The sequence below is a fragment of the Leptopilina heterotoma genome, unplaced genomic scaffold (genome assembly GCF_015476425.1).
Source record: "Leptopilina heterotoma isolate Lh14 unplaced genomic scaffold, ASM1547642v1 Lhet_214, whole genome shotgun sequence".
In the NCBI taxonomy this organism is placed as follows: Eukaryota; Metazoa; Arthropoda; class Insecta; order Hymenoptera; family Figitidae; genus Leptopilina; species Leptopilina heterotoma.
Window position 1 is genome coordinate 156,417 of NW_025110932.1, and position 26,916 is coordinate 183,332.

General features: G+C 31.8%; 1 protein-coding gene across 4 annotated transcripts in view; it reads right to left on the bottom strand.

Moving 5' to 3' along the window:
* Window positions 1-2,323: 2,323 nt before the first annotated feature.
* Window positions 2,324-26,916, bottom strand: part of LOC122501751 (semaphorin-2A) — a 335,557-nt gene continuing 310,964 nt past the window's right edge. For 3 of the 4 annotated variants that reach the window (XM_043611465.1, XM_043611467.1, XM_043611466.1), the window contains 9 exons: window positions 25,261-25,312; window positions 14,880-14,942; window positions 14,685-14,792; window positions 13,406-13,676; window positions 10,491-10,721; window positions 7,763-8,176; window positions 7,395-7,671; window positions 6,869-7,316; window positions 2,324-6,499 (listed from right to left, as the gene is read on the bottom strand). In XM_043611465.1, coding sequence (XP_043467400.1) covers window positions 6,425-6,499; window positions 6,869-7,316; window positions 7,395-7,671; window positions 7,763-8,176; window positions 10,491-10,721; window positions 13,406-13,676; window positions 14,685-14,792; window positions 14,880-14,942; window positions 25,261-25,312 — 1,939 coding nt within the window. In that variant the 3' untranslated portion in view covers window positions 2,324-6,424. The remainder of the gene's footprint in view (window positions 6,500-6,868; window positions 7,317-7,394; window positions 7,672-7,762; window positions 8,177-10,490; window positions 10,722-13,405; window positions 13,677-14,684; window positions 14,793-14,879; window positions 14,943-25,260; window positions 25,313-26,916) is intronic. The other variant, XM_043611464.1, reaches the window with a different exon arrangement.

Below are 26,916 nucleotides of genomic sequence, written 5' to 3' on the forward strand. Positions count from 1 at the left end.
TCGCGGAAATTCTTCAATTATATATTAGAAAATTTATTGAATAATTGAATGTTTCTTAGAATTGAATTCTTATACATCATTTTATCAACAAATTATTAAAAATAATTGAATTCCTAAAAAGAATTTTATTATTTACGAAAATAATTGAATTATTGCGAAGAAATTTATAAAAAATTGGTAAATAATTGAATTCCTGTGAAATTTTTATTATTTATGAAATAGTTAAATAATAATTAAATAATTAAATGTTTGCATAGAATTTTATTAAATTTTTTTTTAAATATAATTGAATTTCTTTGGGAAATTTTATTAAAATAGCAGATAATTATAAAAACATAGAAATGAGGAAAATATTTGAAAATAATTGAAATTTTGACAGGAATTTAAAAAAATTTTTGAATATAATTGAATTTTTGCGAAGAATTTTATTAACTTTAGAAAATAATTGAATTTCTGCAATCATTTGTAACTTCTAAAAAATTCTCCAAAATTATATTGTATAATTTACAAACTTTTTGTACTTTTTCAAAAAAAATTACGGACTCTACGGACGTTTTTTAAAAAAATTTAACTTTTACGGACTTCAATCAAATTTACGGATATTAACCATTATTTACGGACCTAGTTCGATCCCTGCTATAATCTAGTGTCATGTAATGTCTAGTAGAAGCATAATCTTTATTGTTTAGAGCAATGACCCTAGTTTTGACGTATATGCTCTCTGTGACGTAATATGCATCTGACGTTAGTCATTTCATTAAGAAACTTTCAATTGATATATATTTATGCAGACGCAAAACGTGACACTCTATTTACAATCTGGCGACTACAGGTCTACAACGCGACTTGATGTTTAAAAGAAATTAACTTATAGTTCTAGAATACTGTCTATCTTTTATTACTTATTATCAAAAATTTCTTTTTGCATTATAAATACAATATTAATAATTCTCATGTGTAAAGTTTCCGCAATTTAAACTGTTTTCCCTCTTTTTTTCTAATTTCATTTTTCCTGGAAATCAACAGTTAAATAAATTCCCTCTTTTTTCCAATTTCACTCTTCCTAGAAATGATTAGTAAAATAAACTTTTTTTCAACTCTACTTATAAAATATTAGTTTTATGAAAAATAGATTAACTTTGCTGCTATACTAATGACCCTTATTTCCGTTATAAATTCTCAGATTTGATAACTGGACTATGGTATTCACTTTGGTTGCAAAGATTGAAAATTTTTTAAACCATTATTATTATTGTTAATCTGAATTTATTGCAAAAATAATGATTTTATCAGTCGATCGTCTTTCATTATAATAAAATTATGATCATTATCTTAATATTTTTTTGAATTTATTTATTATTATTATTATTATTATTTATTTTCTTGTAGTGTATTAATAATTAAAATTTTATAATAACATTATAATTAAAAATTGGCATTTAATTTTAGATTAATGCAACAATTAAATTATCAATGGAATTTATATTCTCCACAGAGTCGGAATAATATTATTATTGAGTTTTATTTAAGATTGCTTAATTTCGATTAAATTATGAATAAGAAATATAAATAATTTGCCATATTTTTAAGAAACGATTGTAATATTTTTGGAAGTTTAACATATAACTTATTAAATATACTGACTATTTAAGTAGGTACTGTTTAATTTGAGTTCCAGTTATTTTAACATATTTGAGGTCTTCATATTGAAGTGGGATCAAAAATGTATTAATCTCTCGAAAAAGAATTTTTTAAAAGTATATATAACTATACTTACCATTAAATTTGATAATCTTATTTACCTTTTGTATTAAAAGTTGTAAATATTTAAATAACTTGCAAATATTTCTTCTTAACCTGAAAATATCACTCACTTTTTGCTATCAGGAAATTGAAATAAATTTAATGAAAAATAATTAAATTAATATCTATCAAGAATAAGTAAATTAAAACCGGTATTAATAACAATATCGTTGCTTATCGTAATTTCATTATATTATTTTTTCATCTTATTAAATCATTTCAACTTTTTAAATTTATTATTCACTTTAAAATTAAATTTTAATATTCATACAGTTCAACTGCTTAAAAGACATCGTGTTAGCTAGTAAATTTTATAAAATATAGGAAAAACAGATAGAATTCTATTTGTTAAAACTAATTTTTTTTTATTTATTTAAATAAGTAAAAAAATTAATTTTCAATGTGTAGAGAAACTATTTTAAAGTGCAAAGGATGGGGAAATATAAATAAAACGCTGACCGATAATTTATTAAAGCAAAACTTTATTATAGCAATAGTGAACAATGGATAACTATTAAAGATTTTTAACATGTTTTCTTTTGATAAAAATAGCGATTGGATGTTTAGGTAGTTAGAGGAATATCTAAAAAGGGTTTTTCTTAATGCAAGATATTTTCAAAATGAAAAATACTCGTTGCATCATTATTTTGTTAATAATAAAAAAAAAATAATAACGTCGCATAATAATGAGAAATGAAAAATAAAAGTACGTATGAATGTGGAATCGGAGAGAGAAATTTTCTTCCAATACTGTTTTTTTTCTTTTTTTTTTTATTCAAAGAAATAAAAAGTAATTGTCCAAAGGCTAAAGAATAGAAAAATCAAGGTGAAAAAGTAAAAGCTAAATGAATGCCAGTATTAAAAGGGAAAACTGAGAGTAAAAGCGAAACGAATATTAAAATTAAAACGAATAACGTAAAAAACTTTTTTCAACTTTTAACTTAACTTTTCAAGAGTTGTGAATAGAAATTTTTGAAAATTTCCCCAATTTTGTCATCTTTGTCATCGCGATATGTGAGCGATTAAATGTCCTTGGTCAATGCGGCATTTATCACAACGTTCAATGTTTTTTTTTTTTTGTTTTTAAGATTTCAGTCAAGTATGCGCGTTTTGCATTTCCATGAAATTTTCTTTGAGCGATGTGAGACATTCTTTTTATGCGATCGAACAAAATTGAATTCCCGTGCACGGAATGCTTTGCGATTTTCACGAATCACAATTTGAATCCTCTTCCCTCCCCCCTCGTTCATGTTATCGAGGATGAAGAAATAAAAGAGTTTTTCGATCGACGAGTGCCACGGTGTAAATTATCAGTTTATAAACGTAATAAAATCCCTCTATTGAATTGGTAATAAAATTGATCATCGTGGATGAAAATGAAAATGAACAAATTTGAAATTATATGAAAAAGGTTTGAAGGGATTATAAAAAGACATAGAGAAACGAGAATTTAATCAAATATGAAATGTATTGCAAACCCTAGGGATGATGATGATGATGATGATGATGATAATGATGATGATGTATAAAATAAAATGTGTCAAATATTCAAAAAGGAAAATTTAACATAATTTTTAGTCGGCTAGTTCTAATGATATATTTAATAAGTCGTTATCAGCTATATTCTTTCATCTTTATCGTAATAAGTCATTTTTTTACGGCAGTAACCCATTTTTTAAATATCATACCGCGCACACTAACCGAGCTAGCCTAATTTGTTCTTCGATTGACGCTACGGAATAAGATCCCCTAATTTACAATAATTTTTTTTTAAATTTTTATATAAAAAGTAAGAAAAAAAGTCGATTTTTAAAAACAGTTCTATAGATAAAATAGTAAATATGAAACCAGAAGTTTGAATACATTGCTCTTTGACGATCGATAGCAATAGTCTGGGAATATTCGACGTTCCGTTGCGCCAACCGCTCAGGAAATAACATACAGTATTTAGTAATCTTATAAATAATAGGTCTAACAACATTAGGGTTTCATCTTAGATTGCTTTTCTGTAATCACATCGACCCTTTCTCTGAAAGCTCGACATACAAGAGTAAATTGAGTTCTCTTTTTCATTTACAATTTTATCTTTTTTTTTTATAACAAAAATCTAAATGTTGAGCTCTCAGCAATAAAAGGATGTGTTTTTAATTACTTTATTATATAATATAATAAGAGGGCGGACTTGATAATCTGATTTGATCACTTTAATTAGCAATTAGAATCATAAAATTTGAATTTATAGAAAGAAAAGTGAGCACGACAGTTGACCAAATCCGTCATCTATAGATTCGTTCCACACACGTACCACTTTTCACAGATTACATGTTTATGCGTGCACAAATCTTCGAGATACTTCTCTTTCATTCCAAATAATTTTTTTTATTATCCAATTTTTTATCTGAGTTTCTTGCCCTTTTCTATGAAATTTATCCTATTTTTCAGTAATGCATATCAATAGTCGAGATTATAGAAACTTTTACCGGTTAATTTTGTATCAAACTAATCATTCGATTAGGATCACGTGATTTTATTATTTAATTCACTAGGTGAATTAAAAGAAAATTTACAGTGATATGAAAATGCATCACTTTTTAAATTCATTTCTGTTTCAAGCAGTTCCTTAGATTCAATATCATTTTTATAGTCATTTCTATTTTCTTTAAGTTTAGTATTTAGTCAATTCTACTTTAAATGTCATTTCTATTTTTAATCACGCGCATTTTCTATTTCTTTTATGTAATTTCAGTCGTTGGATTTTTCTTCATGAGTCGAGCTTTATTTTTAAATATACGCAAAAAAAAAAATAAATTCGAAAATGGGCCTATTAGTCCTTAAATAAAAAGAATCGTTTCTTACCTTATAATACTATTCAATACTTTTTTTTTTTTGAAGCTCGCAATAAGTACATATTCAAGAATTAGTTTACCAATTATTTTCAACATTTACACATATTTTTTCCGGTTTTCTATTTCATTCGTTCGCACGCATCATAACTATCGAAGTATAAAATTAAATCTTATGTTAATTCATATGGAGAACGACTTTGTACAGAACTTAATGAATTACATGTTTTTTTTCCTAGAATATTAGACATTATTATGTGGTACCCTCGATCGCCCGAAAAGAACGCTCTGCGCGGGCGAAAATTCTGCCGAGCGTTTTTGAAGAAAATAAAAAATTTGCCTCCACACGCGTTTTTTATAATTATTTACATGAAAAATCTATTGGGCAAGAATTCTATCACTGCTTTAATAAGGAAAAAAAAATTCACAGAAAGGTGTCATGACCTCTCTACTTTCCTTTGCGAAATTCATTGATTTTCTTCCATCACTCTTTTATTTTGTAGAAATTTAGTATAACTGAATAAAAATTTTTTTGAATTAAGAGTGATCAAGTAAATCAAAAATCCAACTGGGAATTATTATCGTAATTCAGCAAATGTTGCGGAATAATCGCAATCTGGTTCACTTAGTAATTTTCCGAGATCAAACATGTCGGAAATCAGTAACTAATAAGCGAACATGAATCTACACTTATATTATAAAGTTACCTACAAAGTGTACACGTGAATTTTTTTTCTTAATTCGTTATGTACAATTATACTTGAATGTCCGCAGATTTTGTTTTTTAAAAATCGATATGGACTTTATTTCGATTGCCGTGTAGCACCTTCGAGTGTCAATTCTGAGATAAAATTAATTTAATTATCATTTAATAATAAAGAGATGATAGAACGGAAAAAAGGAAGAAATGGAAGCGCGACTGAAAGAAAAATAACACTCAGCCCGCGAGTTTTGATATTTTAGTTGGGAAAATAAAATTAATTAAAGATGGAAATCGAGGGACTCAACCGTCGCGCATTTTTTTAATAACGAATTCATTAATATTAATCTCATATGTAACCTCTGTGATTTAGCATGTCCGAGACTTATTCAGGTGCTCGTTCTTTTTTAAGTTCTTGCCGCTTAACCAATTGCTTAGAAACTATTTTTTTAAATACGTAATATACGAGACATTTCCCGGGGAAATCACGCAAATCTTGATTGTTTTCTGCCTTGTTTCTCTCCGAGAGAGGGCGCCAGCAGGACATTCCTTAAAAAAATCGTCAACGACTCCTAATCGCTAATATTACTATCACAGGTTTGAAAAAAACTCTTCTTTTCTTTAGGGGAAAAACATTTACGTCCCGTGTTTTAATAGCGATAAGGAAACGGTGACATTGATTTTTAGATTCCATGTCTTCGCTGCCTTTTGCCCTTAAGAACACTTACTTTGGCATCCACTGGTGCTCGCGCATCGTTGCCGAAGCGAAGTCTCCCCTTCGAGATATTTACAAGAAGCAAAAATAAAAAAAAAATTTGAAAGAAAGAAAGTTAACATCCGAGCACCGTGGCACTTGATTCCAAGTGATCATTCGTTTAAATTCTTATTGGCTAATATTTTAATTTACTTAGCGAATGTCTGGTCGTAAGAGACGATGATAAACGTAGCTGCAGGCGGTCAGCAAGAGTTCCGTACCTCTCGATCCGAATACACTTGGACCATGATTCGCCGGTAGGATGCTTATACGAATTATCGAGTCGTCATCTCGAATCGACGACGGATCTAGCGCTCGACTTCATCACACTAGAGGCGTTCCATATACTTCGTTTGTATGTAGATTTTGGTTGCTGTCGTTTTGCCTCGACGCGCATTGCTGAAACGAAAAAGTCACGCGACGATGAATATTCAGTCCTTGCACTTTGAACCCGATAATCGAATCTTTAATATCTCTTTAAAAGAAGCATTTATGAATAGAACTGTCTGAAGTTGAGAGCCCCATATCAAAATTTTGTCAATTTCTTTATTGCATTCGTTTGTCCACAATTAGTCCACGTTTGTTCAACAAAAATTTTTATTTGTCCACCTTTTGTTAACAAGACAAATGAAAAAAATTTCTTTTTCAAGTTGAGAAATGGTGTGCTTTCGGTGCGTGTGTTAGGATGGGGTTCTCAATTTTACACAGCTGAGAATTATTAATAAAAAAAGTATTTATGAATAGAGGAAATGGGAAAACAGTACTCACCGCTTGCTTTTTCTCCCAACTCTTCATAGCCGACTTGTACTTTTCAAATTCGTGACACCAGTCGGAGTAAATCTTCTGGTAGTCATTTGACTTGGCAGGTGCCGAACATCTATGGGCGTCAACGGTAATATTGTAGGAGCAAAGAAGAGCACCTCCGAGCCAGCAGTCGTACCTTCCCGCGTCCTGATCATTAACACCAACAATAACCAAACCCTTTTCTGACGTCTCGATGAATTTCTCGCCACCCGAGCCGTACTTGTACGTTATCTGATACCTTCCCTTCTCTTTACTGTAATGATACCATCTGACCTCCTGGTTCTCAAGAACCTCTGGCATCTTCACAAAACAACCGAGATGCACCGATTGACCCCACGTCACCACAAGTCGCCGTTTGCCCACACTGCTGTCGCAAACATCGGCCGTACTATTCGACACGTCCTGTAAAAGTCTGAAGACAAAAACAATGTAAACTCATCTTAAACACGAGTCAAATTAAGCCGAATCTACATTCGCAAAATAAACTCACCCGGGAGCGTAGGGTTTACAGGTGTTTGTATCCTTATCCCAACCGCAATAAGGATCGTGAACACATCGAAGACAATTGTCATAGCGACGGGAACACATTACCAAATCGATTTGCTTTATTCGATGATCAGACGCCACGTAAATGGCTTTGTGTTCCTTCGATATTTCCATCGCTTGAATTGGTTCCCCTGGAGTAACGTCGAACACATCAAGGAGAATCGATTGCGATTCACCATTACTATCAACCCATTGAACCACTTTATGTACTCTTCCATCGCCTTGCAAGAGAGACAATTGACAACCATATATTGAGAGACAACCATATCATTTAAATCATATAGAAAAAGAAACTTAATTTGCAATACTCACTGGAACCGGCATAGTAGACAGTGTAGTCCAAATCCATTCCAACAAAATCGATACGCAATTTATCGACCACAAGTCGAGTGAGCATGACGTCCCTCTTGTAGAAAACGGGTTTCTCATTCTCGTGCGATATCGCCGAGTCCATGAGCGGATGTGACCTAATGAAGTTGAGAACAGTATCCGGAAGTGTCTCTGTGTCATTGACGCATTGACCGGGTCTTGGCTCAGGAACCTTGTTTGATAAAACAGGAAGCCACGCGCTACTACTGGTTGCCTGTTCTTTAAACTTTCCACGGAAGGCATCTTGAATGGCATCGATGTGGAATGAACAGATGGCAGAACCCATTAAACCGTTCGTTGAGGTTGTAAAAGTGCCATAAAAGTGCGTATCATCTCCTGGCACTTTGTACACACTCTCTGTTGAGAAAATTATTTTTTTTAAAAACAAATCTAAAAAATAGATCCACAAGAGTAGTTCGTTGGCGTCCCGTTGACATCAGCGCCACTCGGGACGCCAACAAACTATTCATAAGCATTATCAGGGTTGCCATAGGTCAGGGAAATCAGGGAACTTAGGGAAAAGACAGGGATAGTAGAATTGATCCGGTAAATCAGGGAAATGTCAGGGATTTTTATTAAAAGTACTGGAAAAAATTAAATGGTTAGAATTTATAAGAAAATTCTGAATTTTTGTGTCTTTTTTGTTTGTCTTATAAACTACGAAATTACCACGAATTCAAAAAAATCATAAATTTCTGCTACTTCCGACAATAATTTATTTAAAATAACTTAATTCTATTGAAGAACCCCATATAGTTATTACTAATAAATCATTTAATAAAGTATTTTTTTGAAAAATTTTAATTTCAATTCTATTAAAATCAAATTAAATTTTAAAAATTTGAACGCAATTCTTTGAAAGAATTCAACTATCTTAATAAATATCAAAATTCTTTCCAGAAATTGAATTATTTTCAAAAATTAAAAACAAAATTCTTGTCAACATTTTAATTATCTTTATAAATCGCAAAATTCTTCGCCGAAATTCAATTATATTCAGGAACTTTTATAAAATTCAATTATTTTCATAAATAACAATGTTCATCATTAGAATTAAATTATTTTCAAAATTAATAAAATTCGTCGCAGAAATTCAATTATTTTCAAAAAATCTAAAAAAAAATTGTCAACATTTCAATTATCTTTATAAACGAATAGAAAATTTTTTTGACAAAATTAAATTATTTTCAAAAATTTTAACAAAATTCATTGTAAAATTCAATTATTTTCTATATTTAATTGAAGAATTTTCGAATAATCGAAATTTCACGTAAAATTGAATTGAAAACAAATGGATTTGAAAAATACAAAAAATGAGATATCGTCTGACTCAAACTTGTATAATTTTTTATTTAACTTAGAAAAATATGAAATTATGTCTGACCAAAACCTGTTTTTTCTACTTATTTGGAAAAATACGAAAAATAGGAAAAGAAGTCTGACTAAAATTTATTTTAACTACTTAATTTAGACAAATACAAAAAATAGAATATAACGTCTGACCAAAGCATGTATTTACTACTTATTTTGGAAAAATACGAAAAATAGGACACGTCTGACTAAAATTTATTTTTTCTACTTGATTTAGAAAAATTCGAAAAATATAAAATTATGTCTGACTAAAACTTGTTTATTCCACTTATTTTGGAAAGATACGAAAAATAGGATATTAAGTCTGACTAAAATTTATTTTTACTACTTAATTTAGAAAAATTCCAAAAATATGAAATTATAGTAAAGATGTAAAATTTGTTTCTTGAATTTTTTAAAATTTAGTAAAGACTTTAAAGGTTGTTTTTGTTGAGAATCCACATTTATAATGATTTATTTAATTTCAAATGTTGAGCTTTTCGTGCATCGATGACAGACCTCTTCAGACATAATTTAGAAAACTGCAAATTTACAACGTATAACATGACAGAATGAAATTATGTCTGACTGAAACATGTTTATACTACTTATTTTAGAAAAATAGGAAAAATAGGAAATGAAGTCTGACTAAAATTTATTTTTACTACTTAATTTAGAAAAATTTGTATAATATGAAATTATGTCTGACTAAAATTTGTTCTTTCTACTTATTTTGGAAAAATACGGTAAATAGAAAATGAAGTCTGACTAAAATTTATTTTTACTACTTAATTTGGAAAAATACGAAAAATAGGATATGACTTCTTTAAAAATTATAAAAAGTAATTGATTTAAAGAAAAATATTAGTTAAAAATTCTAGAATATAATAATTATATTGAAATGATGAAAATAATTTTGAAGGAGTTGCAGTAATAATATTAATATAATAAAAATAATTATTTTTATTTTTTTTTTATTTTTATTTTATGTTTGAATTTGAAATTTTTGAAAATTGTAATTTCTATGGAAAAGTAGAAGATAAAGTATTTATTTAAAAATGAATTTATTGGTGTTTTGGAATAATTTTAAAATTAAGGAAATTTGTAAACAAATGTAATAGAACATTTTTTTGAGTATCTAATAATTTTTAGAGTGAATCAGAATATTCTTTAGTGTCAGGGAAAAAGTGAAAATTTTGTCTGTAAATCAGGGAAAAAGAAAATTAAATTTTGGTGGCAACCCTGATTCTAATTGCAACGCGAAAATATTTGTGAATAAAAGAATGAAGACATCATTAACCTAGATATAAAATATACTTACGAATTTCATTGAAGTAGAAAGGAAACTCGCCAGGAATGGAGCAATTCAATCTTGCCTTTAAGTAGGTCGCCCAATTTTGCCCGAGAATATTTTTTCCACCGGTGTCTTTCTTGCATAGTCTAGCTACACGTGAATAGACACTCTTTCCGCAATTGATGTACTCGACTGCGGTTTCTCGGAAGAAAAAGAAGACATGCTGGCCAATGTCAAACGAACCAACAAAATCAGGTTCTGTAAAATAAAAATTGAAAAAAGAATTACTAAATTTTCACTTTATTATATTGAAAAGAGAAGAAAAAGTACTTTTAGAGAATGTTCATTTAGAGAAAAATATAACCCTCCATAAATTATTTTCTCTTTTATGTTTGCCGTAAGCAATGGATAACCATTTGTGTTTGCTAATATGCATTAAACTTTATTGAATTCCTTTACGAGCGAACTATTTCCGAGTTGCTAACACTCATTTCACCAAAATTGAACATTATCTCCTGGACATTATCCCTTCATTATTTACAGAAACATCATCAACTGTGCTGATAATTATCCCACCGTACTCCGTACATGAATACTAGAAAGAATTTTACAGCACTTTGAAAATTTATCTCACAATAATGAAATTTTAATTTCCTAAAGTAAAATAAATCTTTCTCGATTTTAGAAGAATAGAAAAATTTGAAAATAATTGAATCTATGTAATAACTTTAGTGAATTGGAAACCTTGTTAAATTACATAGAATCTGTAATCGAAATTTGAATTCACAGAGGATTATTCAGTTTAATTTGGATTCTGAGGCAATTGAGGGATCTTATTGACTTGGAATAAATTACCAAGAACGTTTGCCAATTTTTCATCTTTTATCCATCAAAATATATAAATTTCTTTCTCATACAAAAAAAGAATCAAATATTTAGAATATCATTTTTTTTGAAAAACAATTCCTATTTCTCGAAAATTATTATTTCTGGTATTGGGAGTGAATAGACTCTTTTAATTAATGTAGTCGTTAATTTAATGATTATCATTGATTGAATTACTTTTTTCGCTAAATTGAAATTTCAAAACAATGAATTTTCATTAATCTAATGTTTCCTTTATTCCTTTTGTGGTCCACTGATTTGTTTGCGAAGAATGTTATTATCCCTTATAGCAATTAGAAGATTGAATCGATTGACTGATGCTTCCAACCTACAGGTTGTAATTCAATTTTGTCTCTTCGTTCCCTATGGAAGTTATTTGATAAATTGATACAATTATTTGATATTGAGTTTTATTTAACAGAAGAAAAATATTTGTGAATTGGAAATATATTAGTGATTAATAACACTGTACTGGTGTGTTTTATTAGCAAAATTGCTGTCGGAAATAACAGACAACGTGTAGTAAAAATTTCAGACTAATTCCCAAGAGTACAATTTCTGGATTACTTCGGATTTTATTCAGAATTTAATCTGATAATGTAATTAAAAAGTGATGTACGTAACGGAGAATCGAAAATCGGAAAAAAGTAAAGAAAAATAATTAACTCTTCATAGAATCCACAGTCTTCTTATCGATAGCTGCAGATTTTTTTTCCCTAAATCCGGCACGCGACACTTTGGAAAATGTCGTTTCGCATGTGCAGAGACCCGTGAAAGTGGATGGTCTTCTCGTCAGCCAGTTATTCAGAGCTTGTTAACCCTGTCTCTATTTATCTCTTGTTTTCTTTCTCTCCCTCATCCTGAATCACATCAGTCTTCATTGTAGGTACTTTGCTCTGAACGAGGTCGACTACGTGAATCTATCTTTCTCTCTGTTGGTCTCGCGCATTTAATCAACGCCTTTGCTAATAGACAAACTCGATGCAGAGAATGGCTCTTGATGGTAACGCGAAAGGGCGTTAGGAGGCGAGGGAATACCAGCTTCAAATTAAACGACGAAACAAATGGCTAATCATGCATCCTGTGAGTTTCAAGGGTCTATATATAGTACGAAAGTGAGGGAAAGGGTGCTTTTGCAATACCGAGGACGAATAAGGAATGAGGAACGTAAATTCAAGGAATCGCATATACTGGATTCAATTAATGAGATAACCGCCACTAGCATCACCAGACCCCTCCGCTCAAGAGTCAACTTCTCGGAGTACATTTCTCTCTCACTCTCTGAGGGTGAAACTTCATTTTTCATTACATTAAGCCGCGCGAGGAACATTTATTCTCGGCAATTTCATTTCGAAATTGATACAACAGTAATAAAAAATAATTATGACTCTACGAGAAGTAAATAATGTTCTAAAAATAGTTTGTAATGTATAACTGAATCCAAATGTCATAGAAAATCTACACTTTGAAGAAACTGATTAACCTTGACTCGAACTGTCTCTTACGCGAAAAGGTAAATTTACGCTTTTAAAGGAGCGGGTTCGAATAGGACGTTTAACTGGAGACCAGAGGGGTGTTATTTTATTACCAAGCTCCTAGGAACTTGTACCCTCTCTGAAAACGTGTAGTAGAAGCAACTTTACCCAACCCTCCTTTTTAGCCTTCCTTGTGCCTCCACACTTTCTCTAACGCCCCTACAACTAAAGGAATTGCCGCCGAATGAAATAGGCGTACTGGAGTGACACCCCAAGCACCCGCTTACGCGTTCATTTAGGACCGTAATTCGAAGGTTGTACTTGAAAATGTACACCCGGTTTTATGAGTTTGTCCCGCACTGCGAAACTGACAAGAAATTCGCGGAATTTCAAACATCCCTTTTTTATCCCTCCCTTAATACAATATTCATTAGGCCTTGCTGAAAATTTCCACATTAAATTTCAATATCTTTTGGTCATTATAGAGATATGACATTATGACAAATATGTAAGAGAAGATGGAAGAGAAATGTTTAAAATTTTGAGAAATGAGAAGAGGAGGATAGAAAAAATTTTACTCACTGTCCAGCCATTTTGAGTCGTACTTGATCGTCCTCTTGAAATTGTAACCCTTTCGTCTCGTCGTCAAATTGTACAGATCCGTTCGGAAAATAACAGTATCGGCTTTAGTAAATTCCGCATTGGTGCCAGAATAAAGACCTGGCAAATCTCCTGGATTTCCCCTTTCGACCCAAATTGCTGTCGAGTTGTCCGCAGGATCATAAGGACACTTCGCAATTGCTGTTCCAACACCTGGTACAAACTCATTTCTAGGCAGATGAGTAAGATTACTCTGTAAGCAAAATTTTAAAACAAAAATTAGTTCAGCTTAGTATTAACATAGATCGTGTCAAAAGTGACGAAAAAGTTTAAACCTACTTGGCTCTCAAAGCATTCTATGAATAACATTTTTTAAAAACAATCCGTTACTACGATTTTAGACCTAAAGATTAGAAAATTCTTTGAAATATAAAAAGTTTGATCGCATTTCGCGATTTTAATAATTATACACTTAATGGTATCAGAAACATCCAATTAAATTTCCCGAAGACTCTATAGTAACTTAAATACTTTCTAATTATTACAAAAACGTTAATTTTCAAATAATGTTTTCATCAAATCCGATAAAGGAATTTAAAAATATTTGTCCCCCACAAAGAAACAATTAAACCTTTATCTACTTAGAATTGAGATATAATTTTTGATCCGTAACCGTAGAAATTTATTAGAGTATAATTGTAACAGATTCTAAATATTGTCAACAATTGGTTTCATTAAACTCGAAAAAGTAATTTAAATGTATCTGGCCCCCAGAATTTTTGAAATCGAATCTCACACAGAATTCGATAAATAAAAACTAATTCTGCGGTACGTCTAATATGCAATTAATTACATTCAAAGAAATGCATTACAAAGTGTAAATTATAACGTTTGAAGAAAGACATTAAGTTTCTTTTAAACTTGTTCCTTTTTTCGGAAGCATCGAGCCTTTAAGAGTTAGTCGTTATCCAATCTCTACAGTGCACTTGGGACTCGTAATCTTCAAACATCACCGAGCTCGTATATTTTTCGGTGTCGTTACACGGGTACTTAAACGCACAGTGCGTTCGTTTCGCTAGATAACCCCTTGCTTACGAACTCTATCAAAAGTGAACGGGCACTAAATTTCCCAAATCAAATTGCCTTTCACACTGGTATCTCACGAATGGACATTAAATTTTAATTGCAAAATTTTAATTCCAGAAAACAATAGATACTTTTTTTGCATGGACAGAATATTTGGAGAAGAATTAAAACTTACGTAAATCACCCAATCCTTTGGTGAGTGAGCGTTTGTGCCGCAGACGTAAAATCGGTTCCCATCACCGATAGGTTGTATCACTCGAATATGATTTCGACAGTCGAAGTGCTGAAAGCAAATTGAAACCAAATGAAATAATTGTCCAGTTGAAAAAAAGTTTTCAATTTGGAAAAATTTTGTATATTAAAAACTCACCTCTGATTTTCCTTTTGAAACGCAATTTGCAACATTGCTCGGTTCCAAGTTTAGAGCATCTCTCTGTAACAAAAATTTAGATTAAAATTTAGATTTTTAGAATAAAGATAATTGTAAGTAATCAGAATAAAAACTTCAAGCTTATATTTTAAAAAAAAATTTATGTTACAAATTTGAATTTAAAAAAGTTTGCTGCCCCCGTCTGTGTTTTTAGCTTTTCCAAGCGATTTTTAGGTTTATCTTGACCGAGTGTTAGAAGTGCACTAGATGTTTCGCGAGCGTGAAGACTAAAGGTACTCAACACGTGTGTGTGTATGTGAAAAGTCTGGCAACTATATTCTTTTTCAAAAAAAAGTCTACAATCTCCGAAGAAATAAGGTCAACTTATTCAAGATACTTGAGACAAACGTATGCTCGTGTAGGGTGTGTTGAAAATTGCAGTATTCATTTCCGCACACAAACGAAGTAACACTTCTCTCTGAATACCCAAGTAGTCGAGTGTCATGTAACTGTGCATGTCAAACGATCCCAGAAAGCGGAAGCATTTCGTTTACACGACCAATCGTCTAATGCACAAACCTGTCTTAACAATCACCTGAATTCGCGTGTAAAACGAAAACCACATAATTTCCCTTTTTATTTCTTCGAAATAATCCAATTTTTTAATAATGAATGTTTCTAAAAGGAAGAAAGAGAAAAAAGGTAAAGGTAAAGGTAAAGGTATTTGGCGCCCATTAGACGTTATATTTAAAAGGTTATTAAGACTTCTAAATAATTCTTGCAAATATCAACAGGATTCAAATGTTAAGATTTGTCAGCATAGACAAAAAAGGTTAAATTAATTCTAAAAATAATTGACTATATAAATTTAAAAACGAGTAATCATTCACAGTCTCTAGTGAAATGTATTGTATATTTAAATTTTTTCAAGTTGAAATCTGTCATAACATGGAAAATATTATTCGGCTCCTTTATCAGCGTGAACTAGGTCAGAGCTCCACTGTATGTACACAGAGGTGGATGACTGAATGAAATAAAATTGCCTTGTTTCGCTTTATATTGTCTAGTAATAATTAAGTTCGATGCGGTATGCAGTGGAGAAAAGAAGAGAGGGATGCTTATCAAATAGGTCGAGTGTATACTGCAAACTAGCGCAGAGATTCACACTAGCTGCAATATTTTTTTTCTTTTGACCATACTTGTCACCTAGTCTCACTCTCCAGAGTTTAGATACTTTACGTTGACTGGAAAATATACAAAACAAAAAAAAAAACTTTTTTTTATCTATTACAAATTTATTCAATGACCCAGATTTTTTCCAATAATGAAAAGGAAATTTAAAAATAAAAAAAAATTAAAATATATTTTTCTGATTACTTGTTTAGTTTCACTAAACTCTGATGAAAATTGCACATGTTCAAACTGATGTTAAAGGGAGTTTCTTTGAGTGAAATTCTCTTCAGCAAAAATAATTATAGCCTTTCCTTGACGAAAGTTACGTTACTTAACGATCACGTGGACGTCTCTTTGATGAGAGGCGAGTCATTCCAGAGTTTGAATATGAGTACTGTTGGTGCACACTCAGAATTTGGGTTTCATGGAGAAGATTCGTTTTGTAAGTGTGTCGTTCCAGTTTCTCTAATGTATGCGACTCGTCAGCTAGTGATTAAAGGGCGAAACGAGTTGCAGGAATTTTGCCACGGTTGACGAAATGCCAGCCTCTGGTTTATTTCTCAGCTACATTATCACCTCTTCACCCGAAGCTTAATCAACCGTCCAGAATGCCAAAAGACTTGAATAGTGCAAACGCGACTGATCTGCAGACGGGCGTGAAGAGAACGTAAAGTGAACTTTCACCAAGTGAAACATACATTGAGGCAGCGTCGTGTCAGTAGTAACAAAATAGAAGCGACGCGTAATCAAGCTTGCTTTCTATAATTCTGTCTCTCCGGGCAGATTTTACTTTTCTCAAAATACAAAACAAATAATATAAAGTCGCGTCTGCAGACTCGAGAGAGAATATGTAAATCACAGCTTTCATATTCGGATAATTCGATCATCACAAAAAGTTTGTTCTTTTATTATTTTCTCCTCGAATAAAATATACAATTTTTCGTGTATAAAATGTTGGCGCAATTACAAAATTTGACAGGACGAAAAGTAAATTAAAGTTAAAATGGACTTGTTGGAAAATGTGTATGAAATATTCCAAGCACGTTTTCTTGTAATGGCTATACGAAAAAAAGTTGTCTCAAAGTAGTTTTCTTCTGCTTTCAATTTACTCCAACATTCTTAAATTAAATTGCTAACAACTACAAACTAGTTTTTGAAGTTCTCGTTTCTAATTCGAAACAAAAAGTATTATAAGAATCTATTGTTTCATCGATTTGGAATTTTGGAGATTATCGATAGATAATTTTAAATTGCAATAGTAGTAAATTCTTCTCTAAACCAACGGATTTTTTTATTAAGATACTGAAATATTAAATCATTAATTAAAAAGGAATTTAAAGGTATTTAGCGCCCATAATAAGAAAAACATTTATTATTTTTTTATTTGTGCAAAAATGGTCTAAATGTTCATAATAAAATATTACCGCAAAGCAGTATTGCATCATTTATTGAAGAAAAAAAATTAAAACAATGTGAGCATTAAAGTATTACCGTATAGTCAACATTAGCAATTGCAAATAATTTTGTAATGGAGAATATCCTAGATAAGTTTGCACTAGTGGCTTTGAGAGAGAGGAAATATTTCCGTTTAATAGTTAGTATAGGCTGAAGTCCGTAATGGAACCTAAAGTGTTTGCATGCCACGAAAACACCGCAATATGACCGTAAAGTTAATGGCAGTGTGCGGTTCGATGTCTACAACAATTTCCCTTGAGATTGTCAAGGGCCATGTCCGTATATTTGTGCGTAAACATTATGCTCTGACCTCTTTATACATTTTACACATTTTACTAAAATTTGACACCCATGACAAAATTAATAAGACAAGTAATTTTTTACTTAAACACGAAATTAAAAAATTGAATTTACTAATGCGAAAAATATAAACCAGAATTTTACACAAGAGTAAATTTACCAGGGGAAAGGTTTCTTTGAAATGTAAACAGCAAAGTGACCCATTTTCGAAATTTAAACACGAAACTCGAGAGAAATATTGACAGAATGGAAATTGCAAAATTACGTTAACCAATATTAAAAGAATATTAAAGTGCTCAATTTTTCTTAGATAAATTATTGCTTATTGATTTTTAAAAATAAGGGACGGAATACTGTTTGTCTTAAGTCGAAGCAAGTGAAACAAGTTTTTCTGAATAAAAGAAAATATTACTAAAATACGGGACATATTTATTACAATAATAATTTTGTATCTTGGCTTTATCCAGCCGGTAATACACATCGTTATAAATCCTTCCTTCGCTTTGCACATACTCTGCATACGTTATGTGGAGGTTGAAACTATTTCGAACCTAGCTTAAGGCAAAAACAGAGGACGCTTCGCAACTAATTCTGTTGAGTGGAGAAATCTGTGAATTGGAAGTTGTCTGGAAATGACAGTTCGTTGGTTTAAGACCATTAATTCATTTCAAGAGAGTACTTGACTCTCCCATTTTTCTCTAACACTTCATTAAGAGGCAATTATTAAATTAAAAAATATTCTTTTCTAAAATAATTTGAAATTGTTTGTCTAGGAGAAAGTAAAAAAATTGCAAATAGAAAAATAATTTCTCCATGCAGAATTTTGCAGAAACATTTTAAAGATTAATTTTTAATGCATTTCACAGCTGCAATTCATAATATTCTCTTGAAAATGGAGATATTTCTTGGAATCCTCTAGATATATTAATTTACATTAAAAGTTGTGTCACGTCAGATTTTCTATAATTCCGGAAAAAGGACATTAATTTAGTAACATATTAAAGTTAAATATTAACGATAAAAGTTACAGAGATCGTACATGCAATATGCAGAATGAGAAGAATAGATTTAAGAATAAATTATCAATGATTTTCAACGATAAGGAGAAAGCGAAATGAGAGAGGCTATACAATTTACTGCGATGCAATATTAATGGGTAGAAAACTGCAGGTTTCTCCCATGGGTAACAACACTCCCTAAACCCAGTCGAAATACAAAATAACGGGCTAGGATACTGAAAAATAAATGCTCTGGAACCGTAGGACAGCCACGGCCCTTTTTATCTCATCAAATAGTAACACGTGGTACACGGGGATGTTGAAAAAAGGAAGGAAAGAAAAATCCACGTGCGAGTTGGCGTGTTTCGAGGTCCTAACACGTGTTGGCATTTGGCCAACCACCTTGGGATTTGCAAGGATGTCTGTCACGTCTTCTCTACTGCACGCAAGAAAATTCAGACACTATGTACTTGGACACTTTTGTCAGAAAGAATTCTTCAACAAGAGTCGATATCTGTCTTAAGTTGTTAACTTCTTTTTTAAAGTCGCGACTAATAGAACGTGTCACTTGATTCGATTTCAATGTATATTCTTCGAGGCAAGAGGTAAAGAATTCAATCTGCATTCAATATTGATTTCAATTTGATATCATGGATTTCAATTTCTGTGATTTACTTTTTATGCATTGCCGTGCCAGATTCCATTTCGGGCGCGCAGGTCGACGTTCAACGATGAGGTCGAATCCACCGCTGTCAATCAACGGAATACCACCAATGTCAACGAGCATCAATGGATTAACTTTTCATTCTCAGTGTCTCAGTTTATTTGATTTACTTTCAAACTGCCTCTTTTCATTCCCTAGGGTGAATTATTATTTTCGTCATTCCAATTTTCGGATTAATACTTTTTTTTGCTTCTCCAGTGATATTTCATATCTTTTTTTTTATTAGTCTTGAAAACCTGAAACGATGATAAACGCTACGGAAAAAACCATTCCATAGAGACTCTCAGTGAAAGAATAATAGTATAGAGTTGGTAATTTAACATTATATACATAATTTAACATTATTTAATTAATTATTTTAACATTATGTTATTATCATTTATTTACTTGGTCATTCTGCAGCGAAAGGATATAAAAAGGAATTTAAAGGTATTTGGCGCCCTTTCAGTACTTTAAAATAAACTTCTGTTGGAGATACTTTTAAATGATTTGCACCCAAAATAGATACTGCAAAAATTTGTATCAAAGAATTAGGACTTCATATAAATTACTGTTGATGGACTAGAAAAAATTGAATGCAACAAAATTGATTTAGAGTTATTTGGCACCCTATAATTATTTAATCGCCTATGGGAAGTGAAGTAAGATTAACATAGTCTAAAAGATACGATTGTGATTCAGAATATAATGATAAATAATTGAATACTTTTTTAATGAACAATGTATATAAATCTCACTTAGATCAACTGGATTTGGAATAAGTTTATTCAGTGACCTGTGAGTGTTTCATGATGGAAAAGCAAATTTTAGTAAAACTGATTATACACTGGAAACTAGAAACTAACAGAATAGAGATGCACTGAAGATGGAGTTTTGCTACTTTGAATCGGAAAATCTTGAGTCGTAGTGCAAACAGTGAAATTGTAAACCAAGGATCCAAGTAGTGCTGGAATGCTTAACAACCTTGGTAATTGGAGACAACGAAACGGTCCCATTATCTGAACAAGTTACTATCAACGGACCTCTACTAAGCATGTCGACTTCTCCTGGGAACTTCTCTGTCTCTTCTCTATTTGTCTTTGCACCTCTTCTGAAGCAACTTTACGGTTTAACTTTTTAATTACCGCCCTGACTCGTGTTTATCGTCACATTAGTTCTCTTTCCCTCCAACCCTTACTTCCTTTCTGTTTCTCCTCGCATTCAACTTTCCTAATACTTGCCGCGTGTCTGGAACTACCACTCGCTTGACTTGCTAACGAGTCTAGAGTTATTAACCACAGGTGCGTTATTCACACCCCGTATACACGATGTTGTTTCTTACAAAAGAAAGTTAAAACATTCAAATATCTCTCTACAGTTATTGCCAATTTATGCAAAATAGATTGTCTTTTAATTTTTATACACTGGAGAATAATTTTTTTTAATCATTAAATAGTTTTAATAACAAATGTGAGTGATAAAAATAACGAGTTAATTTAAAAGATGTCTATATTGGGAACAAAGTTTTAAGAATTAAAATAATGTTTGAAAATTCCTCAAGTTTTCGCAGAAAATTTATATTTAATACCGTCATTTTAGGAAAGCAACAGGGCGGTAGGTTTATATTTTAAGAGTTGGCAGGATTGTTTAGTGCTTTACTCGACTCCATCGAGCATTTTGTATATAACCCAGCTAGTATGAAGATGGTACACATTTTTATGTTCCTACTACATCTTTGGCAGTCTCATACCTCATCCAAGGTTTTACAACCGTGTAAATCCTGCCAGCTTCTTTAATACTTGAAAGTTTAGAGGTAGCAGGTAAACGTAAAACCGCCATATATATCGAACAACATCCTTCGTCCCCATCGGCCAATTCACCAACAAAGATGGACGATCCTGTCGGACTTCTCGAGGATTCTCCTGACAGTGATCCTAGAGCTTTATTGAACCGTGTCTTGTTTATCGATTTCGATTACATGTCGTACGTGATTCGACGTTTGCTTTCTCTCCATTTATCTCTTACCGCTTCTAGCATTACCTCTTTATCACTATCCTAATGTATGTTGTCAAAAATTCTTTTCAAAAATCGTAATTAAGAAAAGATGTTTTCTCTAAATATTTATAAATTGATAACTATCATTTATCTTTCTGCTGTCAAAGCTTCCTTTGAGGATAATAAAAATTCTCGTGCGGGGATCATCATGCGATATTCCTTTGTTCTGTCGAGAAGAGGGTAAAACTTCTGTAGGCAGTAAAACGAGAGGACAGCGTTACTAAATCGATATTGCTTTACAAGACGCGCTTTTTCTTTTGATATGATCTTATATACGAGAGTGCTAGATGCGTGTAACTTAATGCTTTTGTGTTATATTTGTCATCGCTATGCATGAATGCAAAATGTAAAATTGGATCATGCGAATATACTTCATCTTCTGTATATCCCAACTGAATATTCTCAGTACTCTTTGCTAGTCCATTCTCTTTTGATTCAATAGAAGAAGTCTTTTATGGTCAACCCTTGTTCCTGTCCCTTTCAGCAAATAGGAATGGATAACATCTTTTGATATTATTCTTCAAATCTACCAGTTTATTTCAAAGCAACCAATTAGTCTTGATGTGATGAATTTTAAGATAACTTTACGCAAATAATAATTAGTGTTTTAATATTACATCATCCCAAAAATAAAAAAGGAATTTAAAGGTATTTGGCGCCCATTGTATTCTTCTATTATTCCAATAATATTAAAAAAGAAATAGTGTGGAAAAGAATTTGAAAAGAAGTCTAATTCTTCGAGTCTAATATTCTTGAAGCGTTCAAGCACACATTTTTACAAACGTTTACTATTCACTTTACTTTGGCAAATGCATAGAAGGAGAACGGTCTCTGTGGTTTGGCGTTAACGTTTTACGGTTGAAACCCTTCCCTCAGTCGTCTAAAGTAAATTCGAAACCCCATTCCAGTCGACAGTAATTCTCCATGGAATCGAACCCTGTGGTGGCAACGTCGCTGCAATGGGATTTTACTGTAACCGCTTCCATGCCGCCACATGCAGTCTATAGACTGTGCTTGTGGAATGAGATTGTGATAAAAGATTCAAGATTTTGTAGAATTATTGATGAATCCTCTATAAATTTGAAACCCGGGATAATCCATCGCTTTCTGAGTCGTTTCTGATTAAAGGTGAAGAATTTTATTCTTTACTGATTACAAAAAAAAGAAAGAATTGATCATTTAATTTTTCAAATTAATTCCGCAAATAAAATATCATTTTTTTACAAAAATAATTATATCTCTTCTACAAATATTTTGCAAAATTTTTTGTTCACCATTTGAATAAATAATAATATATATATTTATATTTACGTTGAAGCTAATTAAACATTATTAATTATACAAATTGGGTTAACTTGAAGCGGAAATAATGTATGCATGTTGTGTATAAATTGAAAAGTGGAACTCATGCAGAAATCATAATGGGGAACCAGAAAGATTGGGAACTTCAGTTTGAACTGTTTCAATCGATTAAAATCTGAATTCTACCTGCTGTATTATTAGCATTTCAAATTGAGGCAATATTTTTTTTTTGTTTACAGAAAGTAAAAATACGTATATTATTTCAATATACTAGTCGGATTTATAGTTAATTACTACTCAGATAAAACTATTAAATTTTTTAAATCTAATTGTTTCCATAAAGAAAGTTTTAACTGTATACAATTAATATTTTACAAAACTTTTATTGCTCGAATGTAAAAAAGGAGATATATGAAGCGGAAGATCGTTGAGGTCGTATCGTGATACACGTAAAATACAAGTAAAGTACAAGTAACTATTCGAAGAAAAGTTTCAAGCTTTCCTATCTCGTTTATTCAAACCGATCGATAGAGATATCTGTGGACATGTGGACAATTTCCTTTTCGTTCTTCTCATTCGTTTTTATTGCAACGATTGTGTTGTTGGTTATAGTTACAAAATATAAATATGTTCTGCAAGAAGATTAAAAGCTTTAACATTAAAATCGAAATATTTCCTGTGCTAAAAAAAGTATAATTAAATAATTTCTTGAATCTTTTGTAAATTGAAATAAGATTAATGTTTCCTATTTAGGAAACAAAACACTGTGAATGAAGTAATCGAATAAAAAATACTTTGAAAAAGAAATAAATCCAAAAAAGGAATTTAAAGGTATGTGGCGCCCATAATTAACTTATTTCATAATATGTCTTTGAAAATAAGCTAAGTGAGTGGTTCAGAAATTGAATCTTCATTTCTTTTAAGAGTGTTAAAAAGCAATTTTTCATATATGTCAATTTTTCAATTGCCAGAGATAGAAAGGCAATTTCAATTTCTGCAATTGAATGAGCGTCCCATTGGAAAAACGAGTCGCGTATCGAAACGTGGACCGTGTGCGTACAAATCACAGTTTTGTGCGTGCGAAAAATCTAACGAGTTGCAAGCAGAACTACGTCAAATTGATAAAAGAGGGAGAAGAGGTAGACGCAAAAAGGGATATGGAACGCGCGAAAAAGGTAGACTTGATGGAAAAAGAGCAGGAAAAGTTGGGGAGGAGGATAAAAATCAGAGATGGGATTTTTGGTTGACAATAGATCGCTTAGAGGCAGAGACGTGTCAGCTGTCGAGTCACCAAAGGCTCACTTGCATGACTGACAGTTTTATAGAGGGCGAATTTCTGAGCCGTTTTTTTTTGGAAGGGATTTATGATCCTCCTATGCCCAACCAAAAGTAATTGTGTCCTACAAATTCATATCGAGAGAGCATGAGATTCCATAATCCGTATTCATGCGGGTCAAGTGATACATTCAAACTTTCCTCGTTAACGCATCGACGATAAATATCCCGTCGAATAACATCCCTATCTGTTCATGCGCTTAGCACATCCCTTTGTTAGTAGTGGACTGAATTTATTTCTCTTGAAAGAGTTACAAATCGGAGGTGATTGCCGAAACTAATGGATTGGCATATTCGACTAACAGAATCAATTGATAAATTTTCTCTTTCTATTGGCTGGAAGTAAAAAATGAAAATACAATCTAAAAAGAAAAATTTATCCAATATTTATAAGTTTTGATGTAATTAGTAAGCGATGCAGTGTAGGGATAACAGTTTTCTTAAGGCTTTTCATATTTCAAACTTGAAAGCGATTAATTCTCTCTATTGGATGAGTCAGAAAGGTTTCTTTGAATGCAAGCAAGAAACAAGAAGAAGAGCGGAAGGTAAGATTAGCTGACTTTGAAATGAACATCGACTTTTTCGTTTCATACAGTCTAAAAGGTAACTGAAATTTCGAAAAGTTTGTGTGGTGATACTTTGCCTTTCAGAAGATTTCAATTCCTCTGATTCCTTTAACTTCATTAAAAGTCTTGGCATTTGATTTGCAACAGATCTCTATTGGAATTTGTGGTTTAAAACTTAGCACATAAATTCAAACGCAAAAGTTACCAAAAGTCTAAGAGAATATTCAATGCAACTGAATATTTCTTCTATGAATAAAAAAGTATCGTCAATATTTGCTGGCGCAAAAGAAAGTCTTATTTGTAATCAGAAAAATTTAAAGTATAAGTAAAGAAACTAGAAAAATATTTCAAAATATATTGCAAATATTTGATAACTTATATTTACTCTTGACAATCAAGATGAAGATTTTTGTGGAAAAAATTTAAAGATTCTTAAAAACTAGAAAAAATGTATGTAAAATAGTTGTAGAGGTAATAAATGTAAAATTACTCACCTCACAGTTGGAATGGCTGATATTACTCAGGTTGAGCCTGAAGACCTTGTCCCTGAAAAAAAACGGAATGATAAAAAGTAAGCTTTTATTCACCTGGGATTAAAAGTTTGGATAAGCAGACAAATATAAAGAAGGCCAAGGTGAATTCTCATTCTGCGCGTACACAAGAGTACATTACTCTCTGACTGGCCGCGCCCTTATCTCTCATCGGTTATATATGATTACATACTACCGTAGCAGTTGGTTCCTCACAGCATTTCTTAAAGCGGCAAATGTTTGAAGAACGGGATAGAATTTATATGAGGCTGTGGAAAGCGATGCTTCTAGGATCTCTCGGTAAAGCATGAAGCTTATACTAATGGAGATATCGTGCTAGTGGGAAGTTGTGAAGAGTGGAAGCAAAGACAACTTCGCTCTTCTACTCAAGAGTCTTCTCTCCAACGAGAGATAATACAAATTAACGTCATACAACAATAACTACAATACTGAAAATAATATCACTTTTACAAATATTGACAGACGGAGTTTGGCTTGATTATCAAAGAATTATTAAAAAATTACCTGGCGCAAATTGGATAAAAATGAATCTATTTGTTCTAGTGTCAAGAATGATTAGCTCTTTCATCTTCAGAGAAGATTTTTCTGGCACTGATGTCTTTTTCTCGATGCTTTCAATGATAAATGTTCGTTTTGCTATCGTGCCTCGTTAATTAGAAATACGATGTGGGTTAATTGTAGTTTTGAGAACCCGCGGCTGAGTTGTGGTTCACTCGCAATTAAGGTACGCTAATTGAACGCTTCCAATTATCAGACAGGGTGGCGTGCACGATAAAAGGCATTCGAGGGGGAGGGGAGCAAAACTTTTTTCAATTTAGAGAGACAGATTTCATGAGACGAATGCGGGAATAATTGACGTTTTTTAATTTAATTTTTCAAAAATTCAATGTTTATTGCTATCACTTTTACAGACTTACAGTAGCTGTAGTTTTTATATTTCAATATTCTTCACCACATAACTTGATTCTCCGGGTGCAAAATTGAAATCGATGCTCGTCTTTCCTAGAAGGTTATTTTTGTATCTTTTTTTCTCGTCTCTCTCTAAATTGGTTTACCGGTTTTTGGTGTTCTTTTGGTTGCTGCGAGTTTGTAAAGGTATATAGAGAAGCATATCTTGTGAAAAGTTTCTTCGAAACCGATGGAAAGTTCAACTTGAAATTCCAAGTCGGATTTGTTTTTCGTGACCGGTATTTACTTTTTCACGGCTGTGAGAAAGAGAAAGAGAAAGAGGTGAATGGAATGGGTGCTCAACGCAACGTTGGCGCTGCGCATTCCGTTTGACTGCGCTCTCCTATTGAAAATCATGATGAATGGCTATTGGAATAAAGTTATGCGGCGGGACGACGACGCTAATGTTGCGAAACATTTGAAAACTGGGTAAACTCGATTTACGTTCACGCCACTATACCCTGATGGTATTCCTCTGTTGCAAATCTCTTCAGTAACTTTTCTACCTTCGTCGTTTTTCAAGATCGATAGTATTTCCTCATCTTATCCAACCTATGATCTTTGCTAAAGATGGGCTCTTCTGATATTGATAGTATTTTTTCCCATTGAAATGCAATTTCATCAGATTTTCAAAAATTGATAAAGTAATTT